The sequence below is a fragment of the Ylistrum balloti genome, unplaced genomic scaffold (assembly GCF_031769215.1).
Source record: "Ylistrum balloti isolate Yb309-2 unplaced genomic scaffold, AGI_CSIRO_Ybal_v1 Utg369646, whole genome shotgun sequence".
NCBI lineage: Eukaryota > Metazoa > Mollusca > Bivalvia > Pectinida > Pectinidae > Ylistrum > Ylistrum balloti.
Window position 1 is genome coordinate 1,297,735 of NW_026781904.1, and position 11,850 is coordinate 1,309,584.

Sequence of the window (11,850 nt, forward strand, 5' to 3'; positions counted from 1 at the left end):
GTGAAATAAACTGTGATACTATATGTATCATGCTTGTTTATTTGTACTGTGAAAAAAAATATTTTCGTGAGTCATGTATTTCGGGGGATGAAAATACACTGTTTTGTGGGCACTTGCTTTGCAGTAATACTGAACATCCATTTTAGATCACTGATAAACGATAAAAAAATCTAATGAAAATTCATTAGTTAAAAGTATGTAAAACTAATGATAAAATAATGACAATATTTCAAAATTTACCATATTTCATTTGGTCAGTTTCTTCATCTATTTAAGATCACCAATGCAGGCATCGTTTGCACCAAATGCTCATAATAGGTAAACTGTTTCTTAATCAAGACTTGTATCATGAAATTGATCATACGAAATATAATATATATAGTAAAGAAATCTACCAGAGATTAAAAAATACGAAGATAGATCGACAAGGATACACATTATTGAGGTCTCTCGTATATAATAATGGAAGTAATATTCATACACTATTTTGTAGCAACACATGACAGATTTGGCACTTCACATGTTCTTTGTTCTGTCCAGCACAATAATGTAAATACATATATCAACAATTTATCACTCAGGGCAATAATTCGGGGTCAGGAGAACATAATTATATATATGCATATATACACACACATTAATATTCACACTTAAATACAACACATGCTTGTCTTCTTGTATGTATTTATGTAGAAGTAAATATGTTATCCAGCATCACCGCTTATCCGCCTTCTGTCAATTTTTAGTCCATGTCCTATTCAAATTTGTATGGATGAAAAGTAGCTTCCTGAAAACGTAAAATCTTCAATTTTTGAGTCTTCCTTGTGGGGAAAATTTGTATTATTCCGAAATTCGAGGAAAAGGCTTCAACGACCACAAAACAACATATGTGATAAATAACTGAGGTTTTGAATTAGGTAGGTGTATTACATTCATGGAGTGAAATGGCTCCTTATAGTGTCTACAATATTGGCCCCGAGAAATATGTCATGTCTTCATTGTAAGACACCACATTTTGTAAATAAATGAAATTGTGGATGCATTTTCTTTACATTCATGTTTGTTTTTATATCATGCATTTCATAGAAATATCCCATTCATAAATGCCATTGATCAAACACTGCATTTCAAATAAAAGTCAGAATACTGCATTGAGTCTGATTGGATAGCATCCAATGCAGTGAATAATCCCTGTATGATGGTTGGTTAACATCCAAAGCAGTGAATAATCCCTGTACGCTGATTGGGTAGGATCTCCTAATCATTGCACATTGGGTAATATCACAGTGTAGCATGCCAATTAAAACGTCTCTGTATGGTTTATGCAGATTCCTCTATATAGGTCTTCACCCTTTGTCGCCTGCAAAACAAACATATTTCCAACTAAGACAAATTTGTCATAAAAAATTAACAACAAACAAACAACAATAATAAGCTTGCTTTGATGATATCAAGTTCAATATTTATCAAAATACCAGCCTGTATTCCAAATCATGTAATATTTTCACGTATATGCCATTAGTGTAATATACTCGGGAGCGTTTTTCATTTGACAATAACGTTACGTCATCAACTGAAAATGCCACATTAAAATGGCTCTGCTTGATTTTGGGCTCCATATTTTTATTCTAAAACCTGTCAAAATGTATTTTTTTCTGAATAGTATTTAAAAAGTATCTTAGATTTGCAAAAATTATCATTTGTTTCATAAAAGCACTTATGATATAAAAAAAATTCATAAAACAAGTATTCAGCCAAGAGTCACACAAAGTATCTTTATGCAGCCACACAACATCAGACATCAATAGGCACAATGCAAATATATCCTATTTACTTGCCAACACATATGTATGTGATCCTCAGCTACATTCTACGCTGATCAACCACGGGCTTAGAATATTTTATTCTAATACTGTGGATCAACCAATAATAAATTTAAAACAAAATAGTTGATGATGAGTTAAGGATCAATAACGGTGAAAAGAGACTCTGAATTTAGAAAGGAGTACAGCACACTATATGAGGACCCATGATCGGGTCTGCAGTGTCTTCTTGGAGAAATGATAACTTATTTTTGTACCACTAAAATGGTGATACTATAGTCATACAAGTGTTTGCACAATAATTAATGTAGATCCAAAGAAGAAAGTTTAGTGACAGAAGAAAAATCTTCATTCAAACTTTGAAACCAAAATTAAAGCGATGCATTGGAAGCATTTGGTTCATCCCTCCAAAGTAATTTCAAAAATGTGAATTTGTAGTCATGACCTCTGTATTCATCCATAAACCTTTTGTAAGGTCTGTTACTGAACTTACTTAGCATAATTATGCTGCTGTGAGTAACTATTGAAGAACAAGAGGCCTAAGGGGCCTCAGTAGTCACCCGAGTTCTATAAATACTATTGCTGTTCTTGGAACATAAAGACAACTTGAATTAAATTGTACATGCAATGAAAATGTTAACTGTGTATAGTGGATGTTAAACAAATTATGCCCAAACATGTAATGTTTTAACATAAACTATTGTAAACTTTAACCCCTCCCTAAGGAGAAATGTGAGCCCCTGGGGAGACTAATTTCAGGAAAGCAATTTAAGACCCTTCCATCCATGAAAAGTATATTATACTAATGTATCTGAGTCTACAAGAGTTTCGAAAACATTACGTCGATTTGATTCTCATTAACCCCATACTTCCGGCCCCTGGAGGCTGGAAACCAAACAGCTCATGATTTTGTTCACTTTTGTTTATATTTACTAACATTGTTTCTTGATATTTTGGGGAGGAAAATGAAAATGTGCACTGTTTACAGATGGTCAATGCATAACAAAGGACAATAGGTCACTTGAGACTTGAAAAAGCAGAGTAAGGTAAATTAATTCCCTGATTACAAGTCCAGAATTGCAGGCTGTTTCTCCTTACAGTCCTTGCCTACCAACCCGTTACTACTATTTTTTCAGAAATTTGAAATCATTTTTACATGAAATTTGATTTCCTGATGATGATGATGATGATGATGATGATGATGATGATGATGATGATGAATTCAAAATATAGCAATGGCTGCATGCAGTGGTTTATCAAACCAAAAGCACTGTTTCACAAGGAAAATGTGGCCAAGGTTCATTGAGGTAAAAACATAATCATAACCTATGATAATAATAAAACATATGAGCTGTCACACCACATGGTCATGTACCTGGTAACACTACAGCCATGTACCTGTCACACTACACAGTCACATACCTGGTCACACTACACAGTCACATACCTGGTCACACTACAGCCATGTACCTGTCACACTACACAGTCACATACCTGGTCACACTACACACTCACATACCTGGTCACACCACATGGTCATGTACCTGGTCACACTACAGCCATGTACCTGTCACATTACACAGTCACATACCTGGTCACACTACACAGTCACATACCTGGTCACACTACACACTCACATACCTGTCACACTACACAGTCATGTACCTAGTCACAATACACAGCCTTGTACCTGTCACACTACACAATTATGTACCTGGTCACACTACACAGTCACATACCTAGCCGCACTACACAGCCATGTACCTGTCACATTACACAGTCACATACCTGGTCACACTACACACTCACATACCTGGTCACACTACACACTCACATACCTGTCACACTACACAGTCATGTACCTAGTCACAATACACAGCCTTGTACCTGTCACACTACACATTATGTACCTGGTCACACTACACAGTCACATACCTGGTCACACTACACTATCACATACCTGGTCACACTACACAGTCACACACCTAGTCACACTACAAAGTCACATACCTAGTCACACTACACACTCATGTACCTAGTCATACTACACAGCCATGTACCTAGTTGCACTACACAGTTATATACCTGGTCACACTTCACAGTCACATACCTTGTCACACTACACAGTCATGTAACTAGTCACAGTACACAGCCTTGTACCTGTCACACTACACAATTATATACCTGGTCACACTACACAGTATCATACCTAGCCACACTACACAGTCATGTACCTAGTCACAATACACAGTCGCATACCTGGTCACACTACACAGTCACATACCTGGTCACACTACACAGTCACATACCTGGTCACACTACACAGTCACACACCTAGTCACACTACACACTCATGTACCTAGTCACACTACACAGCCATGTACCTAGTTGCACTACACAGTTATGTACCTAGTCACACTACAGCCTTGTACCTGTCACACTACACAATAATGTACCTAATCACACTACACAGTTCTGTACCTGTCACACTACACAGTCACATACCTGGTCACACTACACAGTCACATACCTGGTCACACTACAGCCATGTACCTGTCACACTACACAGTCACATACCTGGTCACACTACACACTCACATACCTGGTCACACCACATGGTCATGTACCTGGTCACACTACAGCCATGTACCTGTCACATTACACAGTCACATACCTGGTCACACTACACAGTCACATACCTGGTCACACTACACACTCACATACCTGTCACACTACACAGTCATGTACCTAGTCACAATACACAGCCTTGTACCTGTCACACTACACAATTATGTACCTGGTCACACTACACAGTCACATACCTAGCCGCACTACACAGCCATGTACCTGTCACATTACACAGTCACATACCTGGTCACACTATACACTCACATACCTGGTCACACTACACACTCACATACCTGTCACACTACCCAGTCATGTACCTAATCACAATACACAGCCTTGTACCTGTCACACTACACATTATGTACCTGGTCACACTACACAGTCACATACCTGGTCACACTACACTATCACATACCTGGTCACACTACACAGTCACACACCTAGTCACACTACAAAGTCACATACCTAGTCACACTACACACTCATGTACCTAGTCATACTACACAGCCATGTACCTAGTTGCACTACACAGTTATATACCTGGTCACACTTCACAGTCACATACCTTGTCACACTACACAGTCATGTAACTAGTCACAGTACACAGCCTTGTACCTGTCACACTACACAATTATATACCTGGTCACACTACACAGTCACATACCTAGCCACACTACACAGTCATGTACCTAGTCACAATACACAGTCGCATACCTGGTCACACTACACAGTCACATACCTGGTCACACTACACAGTCACATACCTGGTCACACTACACAGTCACACACCTAGTCACACTACACACTCATGTACCTAGTCACACTACACAGCCATGTACCTAGTTGCACTACACAGTTATGTACCTAGTCACACTACAGCCTTGTACCTGTCACACTACACAATAATGTACCTGATCACACTACACAGTTCTGTACCTGGTCACACTACACAGTCATGTACCTAGTCACAATACACAGTCGCATACTTGGTCACACTACACAGTCACATACCTGGTCACACTACACACTCACATACCTGGTCACACTACACACTCACATACCTGTCACACTACACAGTCATGTACCTAGTCACAATACACAGCCTTGTACCTGTCACACTACACAATTATGTACCTGGTCACACTACACAGTCACATACCTAGCCGCACTACACAGTCATGTACCTAGTCACAATACACAGTTGCATACCTGGTCACACTACACAGTCACATACCTGGTCACAATACACTATCACATACCTGGTCACACTACACAGTCACACACCTAGTCACACTACACAGTCACACACCTAGTCACACTACAAAGTCACACTACAAAGTCACATACCTAGTCACACTACACACTCATGTACCTAGTCACACTACACAGCCATGTACCTAGTTGCACTACACAGTTATGTACCTAGTCACACTACAGCCTTGTACCTGTCACACTACACAATAATGTACCTGATCACACTACACAGTTCTGTACCTGGTCACACTACACAGTCATGTACCTAGTCACAATACACAGTCACATACTTGGTCACACTTCACAGTCACATACCTGGCCACACTACACAGTCACATACCTAGTCACACTACACACTCATGTACCTAGTCACACTACACAGCCATGTACCTAGTCACACTACACAGTTATGTACCTGGTCACACTACACAGTCACATACCTAGTCACACTAAACACTCATGTACCTAGTCACACTACGCATTGATAAATATATTGATGCAAAACTGAAACACACAACAAAGTGCTGTACCTACTAATAACAATGGGTAGGCATCCTGCGTCAGGCATGAAGGAGGAATGTAAAATTAGTACAGAATTAGGTTTTTAATTGTTGGAAGAGGCAAAAACATATACTTATAATTCTTCAAATTAAATTTTGGTATGATTTGGTTTCTTTGTACTAAATACATGTTTATATAAATTAATAATCATCAATAAATTAGCTTTGTTCTATCCTTTAATATATATCCTTGACTCTTCCAGAGATAATATTGAAACAGATTAGTAAATAAGTTCATGTAGACAAAAATCAAGACAAACATGGAGAGTCATTAACATGTAGAATAATGGAAATTATCTTTAACATTTAAAATAATGGTAATTATCTTACATGTAAAATAATAGTAATTATCTTTTATATGTAAAATAATGGAATTCACCTTTACATTTAAGATAATGAACATCATCTTCTACATCTTAAATAATGGTAATTATCTTTCACATCTAAAATAACGGTATTCACTTTTACATCTAAGATAATGGTAATTATATCTTTTACAAAGATGATAGAAAAAGGAATCTTATTGTCTCTTTATTAGTTAGAAATACAATTAATGAAATGATGGTCATATATGATTTTTAGCAAGTTTTTAATGACTGTGAATAATATTTCTTTTTGTGGCTGTGAATTTTTCTTTTTCCAGTAATATAACGAGTTCACGGTGATTCGCTTTTATGAATTCGGAGTCATCAATGTAAAATTCAAAGTGTACAGTTTTCATGTAAACCCTGTACGGAGTGCTATTTCCTTTTCACTAAGTTGGCCATGACAAGTGAATTGTACCGTAGAATGTTTAAAGGGAATGACATGAGACAATAAAATATTTTAAAGGATGAATAATTAGTTTAAGATTTCCTATACTTTATGTAAATTAGGTTTACAATTACATGTATGTGGAGGTTTTCACTGCATATAAATATGTAGTACTGTAAGCATTTATATTTTTGTGTTCATCTCATTTTTTGCTTGCTTTTCACACCAGAGATATTATGCTAAAATACGATTGTGATAATTTAATTTCAGTTACTGTGTGTCATTGATAAAACAACTAATGTGAATGTGTGAACTCACCAATGCACTATATGTTCAAAAATTGCACTAAAATTTAATTGTGCCAGAATAAGTATGTTAACAGAAATGAGTTCCATTAAATTGTTATTTGATAACTTATTCTAGTTTATCTGCCGAAACAGCCAAACCTGAAGAGCAGCACAGTGAAAATATCCAGTGACTAAACTCACGTGTTCATCATAGGCTCAATCTTTGTCTTTAAACCAAATCTATCTGTGTACTCAGAATACACGGGGTATCTTCCCTTCCTCTGGGCGATAGATTCCTGCTCACACTTTCGAATTGCTTCGTATTCCGCGACTGTTTTTGGTTGTATTGATTCTAAAATTCCAGTACGATTCAGAGGCACAGTAGATCCAAACCATGTTTTCGTATCTGAAATTTTAAAAATATCAAGATTTTCGTCAGTGCCATATACTTGTAACCCTGGTAAATACTAGCCATATTGTTCCACTTGGCTAGAAAGAACTTTTCTTTAGCTCGATCGGTTGAACGTCAGACTACTAAACCAGAGGTCCTGGGTTGGAATCCTAGCAGAGCCAACGAAATAAATAATGACCTCTATTACACTGGCGCCTATGTAAGCACTCCGGGATAATACTTAGCATTGTCCCACAGACATCCCTAGCATGTAACCTCTGGAAACTACAGGACGAAACATTTCCTGGAGGGGGAGTACAAAATCCTGTTGAATACTACCCCCAATATACCGTTAAGCTAGAGAGAACTTCTCTTGCTCAATCAGTTGAACAGCTGACAAGTAAACCAGAGGTCCCAGGTTGGAATCCTAGCAGAGGCAGTGAAATATTCTTTGTCTCATACTCATTTCACTTTTCTTTCCAATTTGATTATGAATCACCTTTTAACCTGATAGATTTTGCCAGAAACATGAAATTCTAATACTACAGATCTAGCAAATGTGCTGTTGACATTCATTGATCACAATACATGTACCATGTCGATCCTATGATAAGCCCAGAGAGCAAGATATTCACTCAAAGACTGTTGAGTAGACTCAATTCCTAAAAATGAAAGGCATTCGTAATGAGTAGGCTTATTATCAAATGTAGACTTATTGTTAGGTAAAAATCCTAACTAAATGAGCCCAGTCTCGTCAAAAAGGAATCAGATTTAATTCCAATCTAACAATAACTTCAAGTGACTCATTGGGCCTGTATCGTTCAACTGCTCTTCTCATCTTATTCATATATATATACATATATATGATCAATGAAGTAATAGCAACAGTATGAACAGGCGAATTGTCAAATTTTCCAGGTAACCTGCTCCTTTATCAAGACACAAATATTACATAAACTACATCACATACATAGAACATAAAACAAATACAGAGTTATAAATCTAAATTGAGAGCAGTGGTGTAAATTTCGGTTTCTCAATACACAAACACTCTCAATTTTAGCTTTAAAACTTTGTATTTGTGTTATCAAAAATGTGCTATATGAAGATTTCTTTTACCACATCTGACCTCTGTGACCGTTAAAGTGGGTCAGGGTCATTCATTTGAATAAATTTGGTAGCCCAATATCATGATCTTTGGTCTTCTTGTTACAGAAATGAAATTGTTTTCATATCTTTATGCATTTTGCTTTTGAGATCTTCAGAATAGATCAAGGTTATTCCCTTGAACACACTTTTTAGCCATTAACCATAGCATGCATGCTGCTTGTCCAATATCATGGCCCTATGCCTCTTCTTTACTGAGAAAAAGCTGTCAAAAGAAAAAAATTCGGGCCATGGCAAAACCCCATTATTTCCCCTTTAGGTAAGTGTGCTAACAAGCCATACCATGTAAACATATCTAATGAACACTCAAAATGTAGGCCAACAAGTTCCCGGCAGCTTCAACAATTACTTACTAGGGTTTCTTAATAAGTAGTACCCATTCCCCGGACGTCCATATGTTGTGCTCACAAAGCCAGGTTCATTTGTGGGCTGTCTCCTGTATAATTCTGTACTGACAAACCGATTGTTATCTTCAGGACCATTAAAGTGCTGTACAGTTCTCATGCCTGAAAAAAAAATAATAGCCATTAAAATTGACATCTTTTCTATAAATATATGGTACTTTCTACAGTAAATTTCCAATAATTGAAAAAAGAAACGAGAGATATTTTCATTTTTGCCTGGTAATCATCATTTCTGGAACATACAGAGCTGATCTACCCCAAATTATTTACTGACCAACTTTATCAGGTCCCCAGCGCTCAGCAGCTCCGTGCCTGACTGTGTTATGAAGGTCTGGTGGACTTCTGTTCCATTGGTAGTCTATATAGCAATATGGTTGAGATTTAGATATTCCTCGTACAAGGTGCTGGTTCATGTCCTTGGCGTATCGGTCACGGTACCATCCTGTCATAGGATATGGTTTGTTTTTACCCTGGCTGTTCATAAAGTATGCCTGTGGGTCCTGCAACATGACATTACAGCATGTTAAAAGAGGCAGAGAAGGAGAAAAGGCAAGGGAAAAGCGAGACACAGGAGGAGAAGGAGAATGATGAAATGTAAGAGGAGGACAAGAAGAAGGGACAGGATGCAGGAAGAGACAAGGTAAAGGAAAAGTGGGACAAACGATGAGGAAAAGGAGAAGGCAGAGGGGACAAAGGAAGAGGACAAGAAGGGAGACATAGTATGAGAACAAGGAGAAGGAGACGGGGAACACAGGAAGAGGACAAGAAGAAGAGGAACACAGGAGGAGGACAAGGAGAAAGAGAAGGGTACATAGGAAGAAGACAATGAGAAGAGAAAGGAGGATACAGGAGGAGGGAAAGAGGAAGAAGGGGGACGCAGGATAAGTAGAAGGAGGAAGGAACACAGGACAAGGAGGAGGAGGTGAAGGAGGAGGGAGGCACTGGAGGGAAACAAAGGAGCAGGTTGATGAGGGGACATAGGAGGAGGTTGAAAAGGAAGGAAAGATATGAATTGGTAAATAATATGGATCAACAAGCAAAAGGGACAAAGGTGTCAAGAATAAGGAAGGGAGATACATAAAGATGATGAGAGGGACACAGGAGGAGGACAAACAAGAAGATTTGGTTTATTTGGTTTATTGTTGTTTTACGTCCTATTGACAACTAAGGTCATTTAAGGACGTGCCAGGTTTAGATGGTGGAGGAAGCCGGAGTACCTGGGGAAAACCACCGACCTGCGGTCAGTACCTGGCAACTGCCCCACATGAGTCTCGAACACGCAACCCAGAGGTGGAGGGATATAGTGATTAATGACATTACGCCTTAGCTACTTGGCCACCGTGACCCCAAAACAAGAAGACACAACTGGTAGAGGTAAAGGGGACACAGCAAGGAGAGGATATAAGGAGGATAGGAAGGTAATGTAGGAGGAGGACGAGCAAGAGGGCACAGCACATAAAAAAAAGCGTGAAACAGGAGGAAGATAAGGAGGGTGACAAGGGAGAAAGATGAGGAGGGCAACACAGGAAGAAGATAAGGAGGGTGACACAGGAGGAGGGTGACACAGGAAGAAGATAAGGAGGGTGACACAGGAGGAGGGTGACACAGGAGGAGGGTGACACAGGAAGAAGATGAGGAGGGCGACACAGGAAAAGGATGTGGAGGGTGACACAAGAGGAGGAGAGCATCATGGAAGAGGAGGAATACATACCTTTTTTAGATTTTTTATCTGGATGTCAGTTAGCGTTGTGTATGGATCCCTAGGGGTCCGAGGTCGCTTTGTTATCATATCCATACCGAGGTCCTGGGTCGCCATCCTGTCAAATGGAACAAATCTCAGACTCATAATCATGACTGATGCCTTGTTAAGCAGATCTGTAATTAATCATTTCAATCATTCTCCCTATTAAAGAGGACCTACACACATAACATGATGGATTAATTTAATTTTCAATACTTTTCTTGTATTTTTCAATTTGTCTATGACTTTTTAGTTTATCTTACTGTTACTCACTGAAGTAGAATCACAGACAGATACTTAAAGCACTTTTAATTATCTGGATCCTTACTCAACCAATTAGTTGTATTAGTATTTACTATCGAGAATTATGCAGAATCAATTAGAGTCAACAGGTGCCCGTTAGGTTAGCTAAAGGTGTTTTATTTTTATATCGTGACATTTGTACTGGGACGTGATGATATTTTCATACACAATAGAAGTATATACATGTATATTTCTTACCTGGCTAAGTTTTCCCTGTAAGTTTAAATCACAGATGCAAGTGCTTTAGATGGCTATATTATACCGGAAGCTACAAGTGTTGTTGCTACAACCATTTTCGTCTGCCTGACAACGACAAGTGAAAAAAGTAAATTTATAGAAATATTCGCATGAATTACATTTAATTGGCAATCTGACTTAAAATATATTGTCGGTATTTGCCATAAAAAATTAATAGTTGAACAAATACAGTTTTCATAAATTCATTTGACCAATCAACTTCTTGATTTGAACAGTCTGTGAAGTAAATGTCGCACATGCGTAAAGGCATCCATGTGAATCTTCCGCGAAAATCATTTTGC

General features: G+C 38.1%; 1 protein-coding gene across 1 annotated transcript; it reads right to left on the bottom strand.

Moving 5' to 3' along the window:
- Nucleotides 1-1,273: 1,273 nt before the first annotated feature.
- Nucleotides 1,274-11,518, bottom strand: LOC132555782 (uncharacterized). The gene is made up of 6 exons (XM_060220150.1): nucleotides 11,510-11,518; nucleotides 10,979-11,084; nucleotides 9,542-9,767; nucleotides 9,217-9,369; nucleotides 7,507-7,711; nucleotides 1,274-1,360 (listed from the first exon to the last, which is right to left on the bottom strand). Exons 2-6 carry the CDS (start codon nucleotides 11,081-11,083, stop codon nucleotides 1,321-1,323), a joined length of 729 nt encoding a protein of 242 aa, XP_060076133.1. The 5' UTR covers nucleotide 11,084; nucleotides 11,510-11,518; the 3' UTR covers nucleotides 1,274-1,320.
- Nucleotides 11,519-11,850: the final 332 nt, after the last annotated feature.